The 21,313-nt window shown below is 39.6% G+C and overlaps 1 protein-coding gene across 1 annotated transcript in view; it reads right to left on the bottom strand.

Annotated features, from left to right (window-relative positions):
• The window catches only part of si:dkey-237h12.3 (teneurin-3), a 147,634-nt gene that overhangs the window by 5,527 nt on the left and 120,794 nt on the right, over window positions 1-21,313 (bottom strand). Inside the window, exons 21-28 of the mRNA XM_059345535.1 lie at window positions 16,040-16,289; window positions 14,277-14,297; window positions 10,758-10,990; window positions 8,796-8,950; window positions 4,669-5,546; window positions 3,270-3,445; window positions 2,599-2,834; window positions 1,569-1,865 (exon numbers count right to left, since the gene is read on the bottom strand). Coding sequence (XP_059201518.1) covers window positions 1,569-1,865; window positions 2,599-2,834; window positions 3,270-3,445; window positions 4,669-5,546; window positions 8,796-8,950; window positions 10,758-10,990; window positions 14,277-14,297; window positions 16,040-16,289 — 2,246 coding nt within the window. The remainder of the gene's footprint in view (window positions 1-1,568; window positions 1,866-2,598; window positions 2,835-3,269; window positions 3,446-4,668; window positions 5,547-8,795; window positions 8,951-10,757; window positions 10,991-14,276; window positions 14,298-16,039; window positions 16,290-21,313) is intronic.

Below are 21,313 nucleotides of genomic sequence, written 5' to 3'. Positions count from 1 at the left end.
ATCACTGCATGTTTTCTTTCTTTTTTTTTTTAAAGCTCAGCATCTCAGTGCAATCTTAAATACACTCTACCAAAAAAAGGATATTTTTGTGGAGAGTGATAGTGGGATATTGGCTTTTTGACATAATGTAACAGCAGAATGCAAAAATCAAATACTTGTCAGTTTGTTCCTGAATTGTTTTATTTTTTTTGCCTAATATACTTTTTAAATCACTATGTACATAATTTACCCTTAACATATTCTTTGTTATTTAGGAAGAATAGAGATTCCTATATTTTCCCACGAACATTATGGAGCTCTGGGACAACCTGAAGTTAGGGTTGGGTGATAATTGAATATGATAATTTATAGTCATTCAATGGAATCATATTGTGATGATATATCAAGATACACAATTACTTAATCTAAATTAATAACCGTGTACTAAGTCAAATTTGTATATAATTTCACTTTTAACTGTTCACTTTGCAATTTTTCCAATATTTAATTTACACAGGGGAATACAAAAACAGCCTTTAATATTTAGTTATTTGACACATACTATTTTTTCAAATTGATTTACCAGAAACATGGTATATCATGACATAAATTACTGAGATACGAGTATGAAATTACCTGTAAGAATATTGTGGTCCTACCTGATATCTACAAAGCCTGGACAATACTATTAACAACTATTTCCCCAAACATTTGCATATTTTTAGTTGGGGGCGATCAGAAAGGAATAGACACAGTATATTTAACGACAGTATTCACTCAATTGTGAAATGTGAAAATTGTGCTCTTGCAGGATTTCATATAATTACAGCCTGCCTATCACCCAGTGTGTTGTCTTTGTATTTACAGAGTATCTCAATTTGTACTTGCATTAGTTGTGAGGTGTTCAGTATTTGTAGGTTGCATTTAATTCAAGTTTCTATTATTATTTGTTTTTATCTGTACGGGAACACAAGTAATACTGAATATAAATGTTAGCATGTTAATTTGCAGACTTTTAGCAGGATACAATTAAAACAAACAGGATATTGGAAGAAAAATAACATCAAATGACATGCAGCATTCTGCTCCTACATTTACACACTGTGTTTACACACATTTAAATACTATAAACTCTGTTGCAGATGCCCTGTTTATAACACACTGCTGCCAGAGCAGGGGACACTACCCTCAGTGCTATGTACCACAATTTCTAGGAAAGAAACAGTAATCAGCCCTACCGTTGAAACCATTTGGGGCCTAATTTCCTCAGTTAACGCTGGCATACTATACGATACTCTACACACTGAGCAGAGACTGAGGTATAGCTGGTGGATGCAATCCCTCTGGACATTTTATAACGAAAGCTTGTAAATGATGCACATAAATCTGCAAAATGATTGCTGTGTTTGCTAAGTACCTCTGTAAGAAGCAGAATTATGTACATGGAGCCGGTGATTATTGCAAAATAGCCCTCTTCAGGGTGACCTCTGCTACATGTCAGGGATTTTACTCACCCTGCAGCGATAATGACTACTCTGCTGCACAGTATATCTTACATATTGCTTCCTCCAGTCATGTTATTTCCTCACCTGCTCCAGGTAGGTGTAACTCCATATCTTCCCATCAGCAAACACCCTGGAAACCAGGCGACCCTGGCTATCATACTCAAGTCTCTCGGTGGTGGGACCTCTCTGCAGGGCACTGATTTGCCCGCTGCTTGTGCGGCTCACATTAACTGGCAGTAGCTTACTGCTGGGCACCCACAGCACTGGGTGGCCTGCTGTGTCATATATAATCTTTAAGAGGAATTTCCTGTGGTCATCATAAATCTTCTCTGTCCTCAGGGTGCGATCGTAATCGACAGAAAGAATGTTCCGTCCATTCACCTGTGGGATAGATGTGATTTAATAACAAAGAACAACTGCTGCTACTGTGACAATAAGATATTGCTAACAGATAACACTTAAAATAAATGAATCTATCAATGCACATTGATTACACAATAGTGCAATATCAATAACACATTTTTGCTTTTGATATCACTGTGCTTTGTCTGATTCCTCTTTAAACTGTATTCACATCATTTTTACAGTTGCCACAGAGATTAACACCGCCATCACAAGGCCCATTTAACTGAGAGACACTCTGGCGATTATTCAGGTGCACTTAAATCACAACCTCCTAAATTTAGTGGTGAAAAAAATTACTCAGGCAAAGTAAGCACCCAAGTTAAGTTCATGAAGTACCGTAAATCATAAATCTAAGTGTCAGATTATAGGAAGGAGGAATGAAAAGAGGTGGACTTATATACACTACTGGAATATTGATAACCCTCTATATCAGGAATAAATGTTTATGTGACTCATACATTTTTAATAGAATAAAGAAATATTTTAAGAAGCACAATGACAGCCAAAGACAAAAAGATACTGTGTCATATTTCGGACAGTTTGATTTGAGTTTTTGTGCCACTGATCTCTGACCCTAACAGTGTCACTGCCATACTGTGTACCACTGAGGTAAGCAAATTCACAGAAAAGAGCCACTTTTGTATTCATGCCACGCTGCTCATTTGCATGTGCCACAAGGAAGAAAAAAAGAAGAAGAAATCAAACATACCCTAAGCTTGCGTCCAAACACGATAACTTTCCCTCTGGCTTGTTCTTTGCGGAAGCGCCACTCAACCAAGTTTTGCCCACTCTCCCCTGGCAAGCTCATGTTGCGTCTGGCTACAGTTGGGTTGGCAGCGCCTGCCAGGATGTGGGGCTCTGTCTGGTAGTGGGTGTCCATCCCGTTGGCATAGGTAATCCTCAGCGAGTTGTCAAAGCCCACTTGATAGCTGCTTCTACATTGGTCTATTGGTAGTAAACAAAAAGTGAGCAGAAAATACAACTTAGAACATCAGAATAAGTATTTATACAGCAGAATGGATGTTATTAACAGTCTCCAGAGGTAATTATTGATTGTTCTTAACTGCGCTTTCAGTCCTCTGTGTTTCATTTTAGACCATTTTCACATGAAAATGTGAATAATGTGCAGAAATAACTGGACCATCTGGGTCTGGCAGAGAGTAGAATCCATTTAGATACAAGGTTGATGTGTCTCCCTGACACCCCAAACCCACACACTGAGAGAGTAATCATTTACACTGTCGTCTGTCAGACCCTCTAAGCCATAATGATACATGACTTAAGCTTACTCAACATTGCCCCGGCGACCCTTGAAACAATGACAAATAACCGCGAACAAAATAGCTGCCTGAGTCGGGAAGATGAGTGCCGCGGCCTTACCCTGAGCCAGAGTGTAGAAGGCACGGATGGTTGAGGTATTGGTGGTGATGCTGATTTCCTCCTCTGACATGGAGCTTTCAATGTCCACCGTCAGCGCGCTGTATATGTCTGTGTACAAGTTATTCACCATTCCAGTGGGGAACGTCACATTCATTAGCCGTCCTTCACTGTCATAGCTGTTTGACAAAAAAGAACAGAAAATGACAAAGCATTAATATGTATGATGGCTCTCAGTGCATTCAATTATCAGCTCTTTTATACTTGTTGAGTAAGACCATGAACTGTCACATTTTCTTTTTTTTTACGTGTTCAATTTTCAGAGCGTAAGTGAAGGGGTGTCTGTATCAACCCAAGGCGCAATCCAAATATTTGATATGGGAGAATGACACATCTCATCAGCTATCACTTTTTTTTTATATATAAAAAATCAATTCAATTATTTGGATGATTGATGTGTCATTATAATCTCAACGGAATGCTTTGCTTTTTTAGTTATAGTGCGGGATATCATTCATGGCATAATGTGACATGACAGCAAATTACACAAGGGAGAAAAATTCAATCACTGAGAGGCCATGATACAAAATAAAGTGTTGTTATGATAGACTCCAGGTGTTTTTTTTATAACAAAATATTATCACGAGTTTAGCTTTTCTTTTTAAAATATGTGCATGTCAAAATGTCCTATTGTACCAACACTTCAGATGCTCCTCCTCTGCTAACTGCAGCATTAATGTACACATGATACACATGGTTTAAGTAAAAAAAAAAAAAAAAAAAGTTTGTATAGTCTAACTAGGTTATTTTACAGATCTGAGGCAAATTTTATAATTAGGTTTCAATTAAATGTGCACCCTAAAGCAGTTTGCAGGTAAGTATGGTTACCAATTATAGAGTAAACTTGTACTGAGCTGTGAGACGAGAGAGAGAGAGCGAGAGAGAGCGAGAGAGAGAGAGAGAGAGAGAGAGAGAGAGAGAGAGAGAGAGAGAGAGAGAGAGAGAGGGTTACACACATGCAAGTACACACGTAGCAAACATTTTTTTCTTTGCACCTCATGACTTGAGGTTTTAGTTTTAAATTAAAAAAGGATAAATAGAATCAAACTGAATTCACTTGTATGTGACAAGCTCAAACAAAAGTTTAATAAATCCTTCAACTTCAAGGTCCATGAAAAGCATGAAATACTTTTTATTCCTTAACATAACATTATCAACCAGGGTGCAAAGTTTCACATAATTTGTATTAGTATGCGCACAGTAGGAGGTGTGTTTTTAATTTGTACCATGGGTAGGTTCCAGATGCAGGAAGCCTAAATGAATTTCAATCTAAAGCAGTCTAACTTTTTCAATAATATTAAGCTTTTCACTGAATGTTCCTGCCAATCAGCAGAATACTTACTCGTAGAAAGTTGTCCAGCCAATCTCTGATGTCTTTGTGGCCAGCAGGCCGTTGTTGCCATGGTAAGTAAGAAGCACCAGCTCCTGGCCCTGTGCTGTGAGGGTTTTCAGTCCGCCGTTGGTGCCCATGGTCAGCCAGATCACTTGGTTATCAGGGGCCACGATACGCACCGGTGTCCGGTTAGGATCTCTGCGGATTCTCAGAGTGTTGCCACTGCTGTCAGTGACAGCTGTGATGTCGTTCTCTGTGCTGTAGCTGAAAGTATATTTCAAGTCACCGGTGAGCAGGCTCGCAGTGTGCTGGTGGGTGCCGTTGCTGTCAAACACATACAGCTCCTGGGCATCAGGGGAAGCCACCTCGTATGTGTTGGCACTGAAAGTTGGCCCGTTTCTAGAGATGGCCCGGATGCGGATGTTGCCCAGGTCTGCCACGTAGAGTGTTCCATCTGGAGCTGCCACTAAAGAAGATGGAGCATTGAGCCTTGCATCTTTGGCATAGCCGTCCCCTGTCTGGTAACAGTCGCAGTTGGCATCGTTCTTGCAATCGCAGTCAGAGGGAGACCCGGCCAAATGCGTTATCTCACCATCCACAGAAACCTTTCTGATCTTGCTCATCTTTCTCTCGTCTGTCTCCGCTATGTAGATGGCCCCATGGTAAGATATGGCAATGGAAACAGCAGATTCTAAAGGGGTTAACTGGGCCCTTTGACCACCAGCCACGCCGCGCTCCAGTCCAGCCAACGGGCAGTGGAGAGGCCGGCCAGCTGCAATGCTCACTTGACCGTTCTCTGTGATGCGCAGCACAATATTGTTGTCCAGGACATAGAGGGAGTTGTCCATAGGGCTAACTGCTAGGTCTGTGGGCCACTCCAGAATCACCTGAAACACAGGACATCATTATCTCAAATTACACCTTGGAAATAAAGGTAATAGCTTTTTACTCAACATAATTATCAGTTAAATAAATATCCATTTTGATAGTAATTTTTCTTAGTCCAGTTCACAACTCAACACATTCGACATTTGTATTAAGAGCAGCAAGCATAAAAAAAGCAGATGAAACTGAACATATTTCATTGAAGAATGCATGAACAGAGCTACATTATAGCAATGAATAGGATGATATAAAGGATGAGCTGTGAGTAAGCTATAAACAGACAATGTCCTGCTCTTCCAAGCTAAACTCTTTCCCACTAGCCTTGGAAAGACAATTTACTTCCTTACAGAACATTACTTTTATCTGTCATTCTCAATAGGTGCAATATACCTAGATGATTATTAAGACATTGCCTGGTGCAGATGTTTTACAGGTGACATTTTGATTGCAGGGTAGGCTTTCTTTACATTATGCTAGTTTGTCTTAGAATACATTATTTCATTTGGCCTCGAGGAAATAAATAAATAATATTCCTTATACCTTTGGGGTATAAGATTAGTGCTTATCTTCTTGTGCTAGCGCTGCTGATACATGGATTTAAAGGTTAATTCTGGCCACAGTGAGTGTTAAGATAATTTTCCATTATGCTCTCCTCCCCTCTAAACATTTGCATTTTATCATGCTGTTACGGAGATTTAAAACTAAACGAAGTTCCAGGGGGTTATGCCCTGTGTGGCTATACTATAGCTGCCAAAATAACCCTGAGCATGTATGCTAACTGATGCTGTAGGCTGGGAGGGGATCACCCCATTAAGTGATCAATTAAGTATAACAAATTACACCAAAATTAAGAACATTTCACACATAAAAAATGATGGCAGTATTCATCTTGGAAAAATAACAAGTAGATATTACAATCCAAAGCTTTAACCCCGGCCAACTATTACAATCTGCTTGTCACAAATGTGTCAGCGAGTAAAAAGCTTATTTGTAACAGCACAAATGACTGGCCTGGCCTTTAAATACATAACTGTGTCATTAAAACTGTCAAAACGCTCCTGGATTGTGCTTTTCCACAGGGTGATTAATAGTAAAAACACAGTGCCTTTAAGGTTGCCACTAGTTAAACTGCACTGAGCCAATTCTCTAGCTGGGATGCCTGAGGATCACACGGTCTCGCCAAAACCATGTCTTTATTGGCTCAAACCGAATGACTTGGTAATTAGCAAAAAAGTGACAAGCTTAATCCTTTGTCTTCATGTTCTTCTCCCTTCATGTTCACCCACACACAAATACACACAGATTTCTTTCTCTTCTGTTTACACTGAAAATGTTCTTGTGTTGCCAAAAACACTGTTTAACATTCTCACAGCTCTTAGTTGTGTTATTGCATCTCTATTACTGACCTCTCAAAGGGACACACACATATTTGTGATATCTGCTATCAGGGTCATTTGGTTCTGACTGTTGCAGTCCTCCCTATCTACTTTTGAAGTGTTTTGTTTGCAGTCTTATGCTCTCTCTTTGTAAGCTGATCTGCATTACAACATCAGAAATCTAATTAAAATGTAAATTGGTTAGTTAAAAAAAACAAAAAAACAAAAAACAGTTATGTCTGGTGCACACATGTAAAAAGGTGGGAGAACCTGATCCTGCGGCAGTTTCATTCTCATCAGCCAGTACTCTTAAGAATTCACTTTCTGCAGAAACGGGATATAGAGGACGCTGCAGATGCATCCATTTTCGTTAGATAAAAGCCTTTCTTCGTTTTTATTTTTCTTTATTATTCATTTTAAGTCAGATCTTTAAAAGGTGTGAAATGAGGAGAGATATTAATGTTTAAGCACAGGGAGCTGCACTTCTGCTCAGGGAGAAGTGCCATGCTATTGTAATGCAATAACCTATTGTGTCGGGCCAGGGCGCTGCTTTTATGTCGCCTCATTCACAGGGAGTTAGTAAATTTTGAGGGACAAAGCCGGCCGTCTTCAGGTGCAGCTGAAGAAAAGGTTTTTATGTGCGGCGAACTCGCTGCCGAATGCTGCTTCATTATCATGTATAGTGTAAGTGTCCTCAATCCTGAGTATTTCTAGTGGAACACTAAACACTAATTCAGCTCCAGCCACATCAAAACAAGCCCCCCAAACTGAGTAATTATTCTTCCTTCCATATCATCTGCTGTGACCCGAAAACTCATCTCCTCAATAAACACTTCATGTCTCCACTTCCTGCCTAAATCACATCTTCCTCCTTGCACATATTTTTCTCCTGTACTTTCTGAGAAAATGCTTTGCTCTTGTCGAGTTGAGTGCAGGGGAGGGGAAAAAAAAAAAAGCATCAACTCTGTTTTTTTCTTCACCAAGCACCTTAGAAATGTTCTAGGAATTGGAGCTTATTCCACTAATGCCACACTGTAAATTTCTCTGGATAAGATCTGTCAGTTCATTGCCTATTTTATACTAACCATTTATTTAACTAGAAATTTGTCATAAAGATTAAATGTAAGTGTCCTGGACAAGAGAGACAGAAAAAAATGCTGTCACAAGCTAATGTCATTAAGCAGATAACATATCTCAAAAGATCAGAATTGAACAAAAATGGGATTAAAAAACCATAAACAAAATTGCCAATATGGGGCATTTAAAGAGATAACTTCCTTGTAACAAACTGAAGAGGCACTTAAAAATCAACCTAAGGGCAATCTACCCATCAGACCATAAGTAAGGATGATATAATGCTATCAAACAATAAATGAATTACACTAAAAACATCCAGATTGTAATATTCTCTCAGCCAGAAGACAGAGCACACGGTTTATACAGCACTGATTTAAATTCCCGGAAAGCGACCAGTTTTTGCAATTTTAAATTTAATTGGAGAAGGTTCCAGACAGAGAGAGCAGCATGCAAAATAACTCTTCTGCCTAGTTGTGAAGAGTTTGGGAACTGTTAATAAAAATAATAATAATAATATAGACGATGAGGGAAATTTGAAAAAAGAAAAAAAGGAAAATCCCCCTGCATGTCCTGTCTCACTGGAAAAAAACGGATGCCGAAAAAGAATTATCATTCATGAATAGTGAGTTATACTGCATATGTAATATATATGAAGTTATATAACACTGCATATCAATGATGAGTCATGTGTGAGCACACTGAAAGAGGGTTAGAGGGGTGGGGGCACAGGGTGGCGCTGTGACATGCTTTTGTGCGACCAGGGTTAACAGCTGTCTGACACATTTGTGCATAAGTCACCTGATTGACGTCCATGCTGTTGTCACAGGTCAGGGGGCGAGCTGATGTCAGGTCGTTGGAACCAAGGAAGGTGGAGATGATGCCGTTCTGGTCCACCTTTCTGATTGTGGTGCCATCAACAAAATATATCAGGCCGTTCTTCCCCACTGCAATGCCTGTTGACATCAGGTGAGAAAGGAGGGGGGGGAAGAGAGAGAAAAGAAGAGGAAGAAAAAAACTTGATGTGATGAAGAGGAAAACATGGTAGACGAGCGGTATCTCTGCTTGCATGACTCAGTGGACGGAACACGATGGATACATGTGTCAAGCTTGCCTTCCCATTATTCAGGTCACTGCAAAAAGCACATCCATCAATAATTCAAAGGCTGCTTTTCTGGTATTAAATAATTTCTCAGGCAGAAGTGGGAAAGGCTGTATTCATACGGTATATATGCACTTGCCGCGTCTTGTAACCCTCCTCTCTAAAAAAGGACCTCACGACCGGGGTTGTCAATGAGTGGTGCGTTCGGGGAGGTTTTTTGACATCGGCAATCATCAACAATCTGCACACCATTTGAGAAATGAATGAGCGAGGGAGCGGAAATGACAGCTTCGGCCAATTTTAGATGAAAGGGGTGAAAGACAGGCAGTTGCCATGGTGACAACTGTGGACTAAATTGTCTCAGTGATTGAGTGTCAGCTCAGAGTTGTAAGTTGCAGCCGAGCCAGTGTGGAGTTGCAATAACCATTTGTCCCAAACTGGGAAAATACATTAGCAGTCGGCGGCAGCCTCCACATCACTCCCTGCGTCACCGTGCTGCTTAATAAAGACCCACACCTATGGGAATTCAATTATACCTCACATGCAGGGAGACTTTTTTTTTTAAGTCTCCGTAGTTGTTTTATCAGGCCATGTTTTTAGGTTTGATTCCACAGACAGAGCAGCTGATCTTTGGAACATATTTGAAGATTGTTCTTTAGTTTCTGGAAGACATAAAATGTGAAATCTGAATAAGCTTTAACTTCAGTTTTACCCCCAGAGTATGATTTCTTTTTCAATGAAGTCTTTAAAAGCTTCTATGGAAGGTGAGTGGTTTAGTTTGACCTGTGGCTAGGTCTGCTCAAGATTGCTTTCTGCTAAAACATTTACGAGTTGAGGGAGCCCATGGTGAATCCTTGGGAGCTGGCTATTTGACAGTCTGAGATTCTCAGACAGATGAAAAGTGTCACATTTGAGCAGAGTTCACCAAATGTCTGAGAGGAGAAAAAAATGGAGCCATCTGCTGTTTCTTCTCTGGTCTCGGCTTCCACCCACTCCATCATTAGAGTCGCTCCCTCAGATTGCCTTCACTCAAGCCTTTATCACCCAGCTGAAGCTGAGCTATTGCAGTTGGCATTCAGAGCGGGCAACAACTAGCGCAAAACAATTCATCTCAGCTTTTTCATCCAGAAGAATTTATGGAAAAGTGAGCAATCCAACCACAAATGGCACAAATGGCCGTGTGCTATTTGAATGTGGACAACAGGTTGTGCATGGAGGGTACCAACCTGTGGATTGCTCTTACTTTGAGCTTGAAAGGACTGGAGACTTTACTTTCACAAGAGCTGTTTGAGAAAAGAGTCTCGAAGGATCAAGTTTAAATTTTAAAGGATATTTACAGGAATATCCAATTATGCAAAATAAATTATGCATTATATTTCTGGAGGTTAAAACAACAATAACTGTTTGATAGGCAGCAGCAGTTTGCAGCCTTAATTTACAAAGCATCTGTTTGCTTGTTTTTTATTTTTTGCTGCGACTTCGACGCATGACCCACAACTACAATGTAACCATTAAAATCAATCAGTAGGCTCAGACTTGGCACACAGCCCAATGACTCTTATAAATTAAAATTTAGCAGTTACCACTCCTGACTGAGAAACCCATCACCGTGTCCCGCCCATCCATTTGAGTACAACATCTTCATTAGTTTTAAACGATACCTTTGGGCCCAGTGAGAGAGGCCTCTGGAGCTTTGCCTCCGTCGCCACAGTGGTTCTCGTCAAAGGGCAGACAGTGTTCCCCAGTCCCCGCCACCACCTCTGCGTTAGACTGCAGCTCTTTGGTCCCGGTTAAGGTTTTCGGTCTGTAAATCCTCCGGGAGTTTGTGTCCGACACGTACAGCTGGCCACTTACTGGATCAGTTGCCAGGTAATAGCGGTGTGCCGGGTTGTTGCTGCATTCAAGACAATAACTCAGTTAGACACTATATACCGTCCACTGAGATTATTCCATTTAATGCCCTTTTCTTTCAATGTAGCCTGATTTTCCCTCTGAATTAAACATTTAGGGTCAAGAATATTATTGATTCCATTATACCTCTCCAGAGAGATAACATTGCCTTTGCTATGCATTAGATTCTTTTTTAAAGCTGTGAAGATAGATAAACCATTTAGAAAATACTCTCAGAACATTCAAGGGAATTTAAAAGTGCATTGCTTAAAAAGCAACTCCTGCATACTACATTGTTTTAATCTAATGAAATTAGAGACTCTTCTTCAGACTTGTTTTATATTGACAATGCCAATGTTCAATTAGGTTGTTTTCTAGCATTTAAACGTATTTTCTAAAACATTACTTAAACGCCTAATTGAGTCTGACTTGCTGCTTTAAATTTGAACCAACGGTATTATCAACTTAAAATTAGCAGCAACATTTTCATGCATGTGTATAATGAACTGAAGAGGGAAATAATGCCTATTTTTAATGTTGTGAAAAACTGTGTGAATAATTTCCGCAGCAGGAAGAAGAGTATAGCCTTTGTGAATGAATAATAAGATACAGACAGTGAGACAAAGAAGGCTGAAAAGATGGAAGTCAAACAGAATTTAACAGGATACCACTGCAGTGGGCTTCGACTTTACAAAGCAGAAATGACAACTTGTGCGCCAGATCATTTCATTAGTTATCACTCCCCTGCGGTGAAAAGCCTTTGGAAATTACAGGAACGACTGGCTTGTGTTAACAGAGTGCAACAACTAATGGCACTGCATCCGTTTCTGCTTATTTGCATTCTTTTTACTGTCTCATAATGGATCCCTGAATCAGAGAGCAAATGTATCAAGGATTAGTAATCAAAGGATTTTACAACACGTGATTGACTGATATTTAGAATTGAAGAAAGCCAATTAAATTGTCATTTTCAGTGACAGTCTCTTGTAAACAAATTCAAAACACTGAAAACTATTGCATTAACCTGTTCTATTAAGGCAGAGTTGATGCATTGCAGGTGCTTAAGTGTCATTAAAGAGCTAAAAACAGCGGCAGTTAACATGAAAAATAGCTCGCTTTACAATGTAGTCGTAAACATGGCTTCTCTGGTTGTACTCCAGCTTAATGGTACTTCAGTCAATACTGGTTGGCTTTGGAAGTGGGATAATGTGACGGCAAAATAAATGTGGCAATGAAACAACTTTATAAAATGATGAAGATGGAGTCATAAAACTTGACAGCTATTATGAGTCAAAGTAAATGCCCAAAATAGGTGGCTGCCATCAAGTTCTTATTAAGAATTCAGCAAGATTGGTAACCCTTTTCTTTTACAGTCGACCTGCAGGGGGCGGACACAGAGAATGAAACACCTGTGTGACATTATGCAGTCCAATATAACAGCTCTGTTATCAATCACACATTTGTGAAGCTTCTGACGTCAGCACAGTAATAGGCTTGCAGAGGAGTACAAATGTGCGTGTCAAGTAAGTAAATGTGTTAATTCAACTGTTACGATTTCAAACTACTCCAGTGCTTGATCACCTATTTACAACTTGAGGAGGCCTCTTTCTTGGCAAAATGCATTCGGAAGGTAATTAGTTCTGTTTAGGGCTGAAAGATCACAATATTTTTGATGAAATCCCTTGATTAAATAATCAAGTAATGAGTAAATTACTAAAATATGAAAATTATAATATAACGGTCTAAGTTTAGAAAATAACATCATCTTACTGTAATATAGCCTTTAATTAGGGTTGCAAAATTTAGGGAATTTTCAATGTTTGAAACTTCCCATGTGAATTAATGGGAATAAAATGGGAATTTGCTATATTAGAGGTTGGCCCTGAACAGGGAACTTAAAGATAGTTGGGGAAAAATATATTTTAGCAAAATGCAAGTACACTTGAATATCTGCCTTTCATTATAGCTAACTTGATAAAATTCTACTTCCAAATAAATGTTCCAAATATCTGTTGAAATGTCATATTTTTTAAATTGTATTATCTTGCATTGATGTCTGCTTATGACAGAAAAAAATGTTTATATTTATGTTTGGATATTATACAGTTTGTTTAAATGACCCCCCAATTTTCAGTTATTTTCCCATTAATTCCCATGGAATTGGAATATTTCCAACATTCCTCAGCTTAACTTCCCATGAAAAGTTTCCAGAAATTTACCGAACATTTTTCCACCCCTTTGCAGCCCTGGTTATAAAATCCAAACTCTAAGACAATATCTTGTCTCATATTACGATATTGATGCAAAAAACAAACTGAAAGAAATCCACATGGACCACCTATGACCTCAGCAGTGGTGGACATCTACCCTACATCATCATCAGCCCTACGTGAACAACCTCTGAAGGGAAAATCAAAACAAAGTTTATTTAGGTGACTGACAACAAGTCACGTCGCTCTCAAAGTTTTATTTATCTTCCCTGGTGGTCCTGTAGAGCTTGCAAAGCTTGCACGGAAACACTGATACAGGCAGTGATCTAATCTGTACTGCATCTAGAGCAGCTAGAATTAGATGAAGGGGAAACAATACATCCTGTAGTTAAACAAAGAAGGAAGAAACTGCAGCAGATGAATCAGGAAATTTAGTTCCGATTTTAAATTCATACGAAAGGTCACATTTATAGAAGATAATGTTGCTGTCACCCCCTGAGACAACACCTTGACAGCCAGCTAAACAAATCTACTCTAGTTTAGTCTGTGTAGCACCTCTGGCTCTCGCGGTCCTGTTAATCACTGGGACAACCTAATTGCCACCAATGTGCATCTTCACTTGATCTGATGCTGTTGTCTTAATCATGAATACAAAGCAGTTGTGTAAGCCCCTCTGGATAAGAGCATCTGCTGAACACCATCACAGTTAATGTAATTATATGCCTCACAATGGTCCTGTTTATTGCAGCTCTATTATATTGGACTGCGTGTTAAATGCATTTTCCATTTTTTATATCTACACCTAGAAACACTACTATAAATATGCAAAAGGGTTGCAGTGTGCGTTGTAGCAATTTCGTAATTTCAATAGTCACATTGCACAAATTCCGACAGACTGTGCACTCTTCCTCTTGTTTAGATGTAATCAAGCCATAATTGGTTTGTTATAATTACACATGGTAATCACTAGTGCTAAAGGCGACTGTAAAAGAAAGTTATCCATATATTTATAAAGAGGATGATACAGATGGTAATGCACAAAGAATACTGAGGCAGCATGCACTAGGGTGATACACCTACCTGTGTCTAAAGTCTTTATTTCTATGACACGGTACAGTGGGAGCAGGAAAAGAGGAAAAAGAATCAAGACAATGAGATTGGTTAATCTTAAAAGGATACTTCTACTTCTCTTTCAGGGTTGTTATTTGCCAAATTAGTCAGTTTCCTTGTCATAGGAATGACTTATAGCTGGCATTTTTTTCCTCACAGTATCTAGTGAGGAAAAAAAACAAGCAGCTGAATCTCAGAAAGTCAAAGTATCCCCTTGAAGAATCAACACAGCCACTAGAAAAAGTCGCAGGCAATGACAATCCGAAAGTGGAGAGGCGGGACTGTGGCAGAGAGTTGCAATCGGCAGAGAGAAGAAATATGTACTCCGATCTTCATAGAGCCCCATCCCGCATTACCACTGTTCTTCTCAATTTGGCCACTCATATTGAAATATTGATTCTACCACTTGTTACATTGGCCACAGAAGCCAGAATCTAAATACAGACTTTACGCTAACAGCATTTGAAAGAGGTTCAGGGAGTCCCATATGGAGTATCTGGATTTTCTACAACAAGACTGCATCATACATACCAAAACCTGACACCACTTTGGTCTTTTAATGTTTAGAAGAGACGAGCATGAAATAAAAAATGTGCAGATATTCTGCAAGCAATGAAGATGTAGTATATTATGCAAAGAAAGCTGTACTTTTTCATCTGTACTGGTTTAAATCTGCACTGTAACTGCCATCTAATGTGAACTAAAATTGTCCTTAGAGTGTCTTTTATGTCAGACTGAATTTAATTTGGCTAACACAACAAGTTTTTGTAGTATTCTTCTTGTAAACAGTGTAAAATAGTTGCTTGGAGACACAAGCCATTTCTTAAACCATTATTTATCTGGGAAAGGGTTGCTGAGTGTGCATGGCTCTTTACAGCAGCACCCTGCTTCCCATTCATAGTGTTACACAAACCCTCACATGAGAAGTACTCTGTAGTGGCTAATCACTGCACAGGTACATCGGCAGGCTCCTGAAGTAGAAAGGAATATTTTTCAATCACTTCCCCTCTCAGATTTCCATTTTTGATTTTCATTTTTGGTCCTCGAAATCTGAACACCAACTCCTTCGTATACAACTACCCGCCAACAGCGTGGCGACCTACGTCCTTTTAAAGGCAGTTTTCATATGTTTGTCATGTATGTGTCTCATGGAGGACGATGGCCCAATGTACATTTAATCAACATCTGCCACTTTGAAATAAGCCAACTGGCCGAATCAGAGTCATTGCAGGGAGAAGCCAACTTGGCATGAGGGCGTAAATCATCCCAATTACACGCTGAAGACAGGATGTCTTTCCTAATTATGGAGATGGATATGGAAAAGATTTCAAATTTCTATGGTTAGGGGAAAGATGTGTGTGACTGAAAGTCTGTCCACCATGCCGCTTTAGTTTCCCTCTGCACACTGGGGACTAAATGTACAAATGTAAAGTAGAATCCAAAACTGTCCTTATTTGAACATTTCTAGGGGTCGTCTACAGTATGTCACATGTATTTGTTTGTTGTTGCTGAGCTTGAGTTTGGGGGGAAAAATCAAATCAATGTGATAGAAGTATAAAACAACTCTAGCATTGACACCATAGCACAAAACACTATATCAAAGTACCATCTTTTGTCCTTTCATCTTTATTGTACAATTCGATGAAAGGACACAAGTTAAGAATAAACAGATTGCACAATAAAAGTCCTTAACGGAGTGAAACATGCTCCCAGCAGTGCAGCCTTGATCTTACCTGAGCTCCATGATACTCGTGACATTGCCCGACGGGTAGATTCGCCGGATGTAGTTGAAATCTCCGACGTACAGGCTTCCATCGATGCCCCACGCCAGAGCTACCGGCGCCAGCAGCTTGTTGCCCTGGGCCTGCCCGTTACAGCTGGGGCACGAGATGCTTCTGCGCCGCCCGTTCCCCATGACAGTAGAGATCACAGGGGGCTGGAGAGAGATGAACTGGTTCTCCCCGCTGCCTTTGTAAAGAATGCCTGGGAAACAAAACCGCAGTTATTTGAATGTGTGAAAAGACAATTGGTGTTTGACACGAGTAAAAGATCCTGGACTCATTATTTATCACAAGCATTCTCCAGAGATACTTTTCTCTTAATGGGAGCAACCTGTCCACAATGAAATACACAGAAAGAAGGAAACACACACTTATAATACTAATATTTAACATAGTTTGACATTTTGGAAAATATGCTCGCTTAATTTCTTGCCCAGAGCTAGATGAGAAATTTATGCCTACCTAATTAACATTGTGTCTCGCTTGTTTAATCCGTTCACAGACAGACGCAAAAAAGACAAGTTGTGGTTTTTGATAGAGTATGTGTTTCAACTATTTTCCCCTATGCTTCCAGTCTTTATGTGAAACTAGGCCAAACACCTCCAGGTTCTAGCTTTATACCTAACACTTGGAACTAGTGAATGTTCTCATTGATTTCAGGCAAGAAAGTAAATAAATGTGTTTTATAACATATTGAACTATTCCTTTACAAAAAAAACCTAACCTGTTTTAATGAATAACATTCATCCCTGAATCTGAGGTAAATTAATACAAATTGCTCTAAAATGAATATGTATTTGGCTTGTTTACCTTATGCAAGAATGCATTAAGACATTTATTTCACTTAAGTTCATAATAAACACTAAGTAGCTGACTAATTATTGCAGTCTGAATGCCATTTTACAAACAGAAGTAAAACTAAAGTAACTGCAAACCCTTGAATTTACAGTAACTATACACTTTAATTTATAAACTATATATTGTAAAAACTATACATTTACAATAAGTAAAAAATGATGAATGCATGGTTCATTACACAATTTAAGGGTGTTTAATTATGCTCTTTGAATAACCTTTACTCAACCATATTCCAACATTTTGTTCATTAAAGTTTAAAAAAAACTCCATTATCATGTTTATATGTCATGTATTTCCCTATAATCCAAAATATAATTATAAAATCTATCTCCTAAATCCAAAAACTAAAGAACTCAAATGTTCCTAGGCCATGGAATAATATAGTGGAACACTATATTTAGGTGGTGCTATGAGAGCTTAAATTATTTCAATAATAATATAGTACTGAAATATTAATATAGAAATACAGCACTGTGCAAACAGTTTAGGCAGGTGTGAAAAATGCTGTAAAACAACATTGCTATTCAAAAATAGAAATGTTGATAGTTTATATATTTTTTTTTTTATCAATTAACAAAATACAACGTGAGTGAACAGAAGAAAAATCAAATCAATATTTGGTGTGATCACCCTGCTTTGAAACCAGCATTAATTCTTCTTCTTGCATTTTTGCATAAGACTTTTGCACAGTACTGTATATAACTGACTGTCAGATGGAAAGAGGTTTAAAAGGCCTTGATCTTAAAGGTTGACTTCAGGACAAATGGCAAATTTGTTTTTCATAAAAGTTAAGAAATGATGGCTTGAATGGGTTTGGTTTATGTTGTTGTGAGTGAAGATCAGACAATGATGTGATTTAAACACAGTACTGCAGGGAGTGGAGGCACCATGCAGGCAACCAATTGACCATCAATCCGACTGATATACCATAATTCTTCAGACTCTTGCATTAGTACTGAACTGCTCCAGTGGGTTCCTGAAAACTCTACACAAAGCTAAAGCAGATTTTATGTAAAATAATGTTCTTTTAACTTGCCGGGGAGCTGCTTTTCCCCAAGTCACAGGGAGGTGGTAAACATAAATACAGTGCAGTGTACTTCCCTCTTATAATGGCGCATACATTTCACTGAGGACTCACCAAATTTGGTGACTCACTACAGATTAATATTTTGACAAGAGGCAGATATAACTGGCTTTTTAGGGGAGGGGGTAGGTACTGATATAGTGCGACTCTCTTCAAAGGGGAAGAAAACACATCAAAGGGAAGAAGTGCATGCTGGAAGCACTTAATTATTCACATGCAACAACTTGTTTGAATTCACACTGCCTCTGTGCTAATTAGAGGATCTATGACACCATTGAATGGCCACATAATATCGTTCTCCCTCAGCGTTATCCCGCAAGCCATCGTAACCCTCGATGTATGTGAAATGGAGTGTGTGGCTGTGCCGCTTGTCCCTCCGCTGATTAGTTCCTTTCATTGATTTAATTGATTGAAGGGCAAATTCAAATGAAGGCACGGTCTGGCGAGACTCTTGACAGGACGATCTGACCAATCCGTCTTTTGTATCCACAACCATTATACATGAGCCTCTAACAAAGACAAATAGGTCCGGGGGACGGCTTTATGTGTGACGCCATCAAACGCGCGACCTTGGGACTTTAATTGAACTGTGATCCATGTGCCTGCTCACTGAATGAAACACGCAGTGTGATGAAAACTCTAACTGAGCTGAAAGGTTGACGCTGCACCCAGAAACAGAGCGACAAATAAATACGGCGAGTAATCTGACTGGAATTTTAATGTCTGTTTGTGTAATAGCTCCTTAACATTCTCTGGAAAGACAAAGACATTGCTAATATCCGGGAGCCTTGTGCAGTGTGTAGGACATGGATCAGTTGCAGCGCTACAGCAGTCTCGCAGTTTGGCTGACGTTCAGCTTAAAAAAAAGGAAAAAACATTTACTGCTCAGGTCATTTTGGCAAGCCGCCGCGGTCTTCTCTATTTACACTTCCATCACAGTTTACTGTACACACAAGTCTTAGCATAGGCTCTTGTGCAGCATAATGGAATGGATTAAATACACTAATCAATCACAAACTACCCCCCACGATCACTCCACACTTAGTATGGACACTATACTCTTTCACTTTTATCTTTATCACACACAACTTCTGCTGCTCTCAAGTTAGAGTGAGTGAGGAGATTAAGGTTCAGTTTTCTTCCCTCAAGGACACTTGGTCATGACACATTACTGCTGATGATTGTTGCGAGGATCAAGCTTGTGACGTCTCAGCTGGAGTGCTGCACTGATGGGAATTTGGCTCCTGACTATCCGCTGCCCCGGGCTGGAGAGCGGGACTCCCACAGTGTCCGGACTAAAATGGATTTGCAGTCATTCAAAGTATTTATAAACATAACTTTTTTTTTTGTAACTTTTATTTCACCCCGTTCTGATTTAGAAGCAGAGTTTGGCTGCAATCTATAAAACTGGAAATAAAACTTTCTCCTAAATAAGATACAGCTACTGTTGTTATGTGAGACAAGCAGAAATACAATTTGGCAAAGCTCTGTTTTTCTGCACACTGAAACAAACTTCTTGTGCTCCCTCGACAGACTTTGCAGAGGAGACTTCAAGTCAAAGTACAAGTATGGCAGCTGAATGGATCAACCATTAGGGATGTGTCTGCTCATTGATTAGTATAAAAATGAACGTGTGGAGGCGTGTTTCAGTTTTGGATACAAGTTGCTGAAAGAGAAAAGTCACTGTTTCGCTTGGCATGGTGCGAAAAGGCTTCTGAGAAAGTCTGAGAATCTGTTGTCTCTTTTGCTCCAAGATCACTCCAACGCTGCTCCATTCAGCGAGGACACAGACCATAAATGTAATGTAACTGCATGTCATGCGGCTTTCACCACACTATTAAACACTCCGACACAGCTAGACTCTGAAAGTAACATGCAATTTGCCAAGTAATAATGGAAATGTATCGAAAACAATCCAAAATATAGAGGTGTATAAAAAGAAATGATAGTGGCTGTGAGTGTAAAGATTTGGCTCAAACATAAAGGCCGTTTTCTATCAGAAAACAAAGCGGAAAATTGAAAACTAGGGTAGTTATTACAGACATATTCGAGCAAGGAGAGGAAATTGCTACTGCTCTGCTTTATCCACATTCTCTGCCAAACACCTGTGTGCAGAGCTGATAATTCCTCACAACGCTGTCCCAAAGTACAAGGCCACTTCCCTGAATGTGCTCAGTTTCTCCAATTGATTCCTTTCTTAGAATCATAACAGGAGAAAATGATTTGTTTGATAAAAGGCTAATTTGAGTCATGTATTGAGGAAAAAATTCTTTAATGCCGACATCACAGCTTTCCAAGATGATTAATGGTACAAATGCAAGGCCAACTCTCCATACCTGATAAAAAAACTGGAGCGCCCTGAGCAATGTCACCTTGGTGACACATAGAGAGTGCAGAGATTGGTAGGGGAGGAGCGGGAGTGTGTCTTAATTGCACCCTGTCCTTCTTTGTTCTCCTTTGCACTGTGTCATTCTCTGAGACACCACCCAGGCCCACTGATCCACTGTGATAGAGGCTAAAAGTGGGCAGGAAACCTCTCAGTGCTTCAAATGCAGCATGTGCGTGAGCTGTACAGTAAGCTCACTCCGAGATACTGAACTCTGCCTGTGTCCAATAAGAATCAGCTATGTTACCCAGATAGAGACAAGCTGCAGATTGAGGGTAAGGCATATCCACTTGTAATGAAGAAAGGAGGGGCAGGAGGACATGACTAAAGCACAGACACCAGCAATTTGCCTTATCTAGTCTGACAGGCTCTGGAGTGGAAGCAGAGAGAAGGAGACGGCTTTTGCTCGGGTCTTTTGCCACAAACGATGAGAGAAAAAAGTCCTCAGATGTTCGAAGTGGTGCAAAAATGAAGCGGCAGTCACAACAAAGAGCGATAGCAAATGTCTGGAGCTAAACCACTGTGCATCTGCAGAGGACCACCGCTTGCTAACATGTTGGGTGAGGACATTAGTCAAGGTTTACAGCATTAAAGAATCAATACTGGAGCAGCAATGAAGGCAAACAGTGATATTTGGATTCATCTTCATGCCGGCCGAGGATATCGAACTGCATTCCTTGCCCGAAAACCCACGTGGGCCATAAATCTCAAATGTCAAAAAGTGGCTGAATGCAAGACTGAATAATTCAGTTTGGATTGAGAAAATGCAAGGGTATAAAAGGAGGTGCTGACTCCCAACCTCTGTACTAAAAATGTATGTGTGAGGACAAAGAGAGACAGGATTACAGATCGGGCAGCGATACTTCGATGTGAACACAGTATAAACTAGCGTCCCAAA

This window comes from Centropristis striata, chromosome 12, assembly GCF_030273125.1.
Source record: "Centropristis striata isolate RG_2023a ecotype Rhode Island chromosome 12, C.striata_1.0, whole genome shotgun sequence".
In the NCBI taxonomy this organism is placed as follows: Eukaryota; Metazoa; Chordata; class Actinopteri; order Perciformes; family Serranidae; genus Centropristis; species Centropristis striata.
Note: the sequence above shows the minus strand (reverse complement) of the source record. Positions and strands in the feature narration are given on the sequence as shown.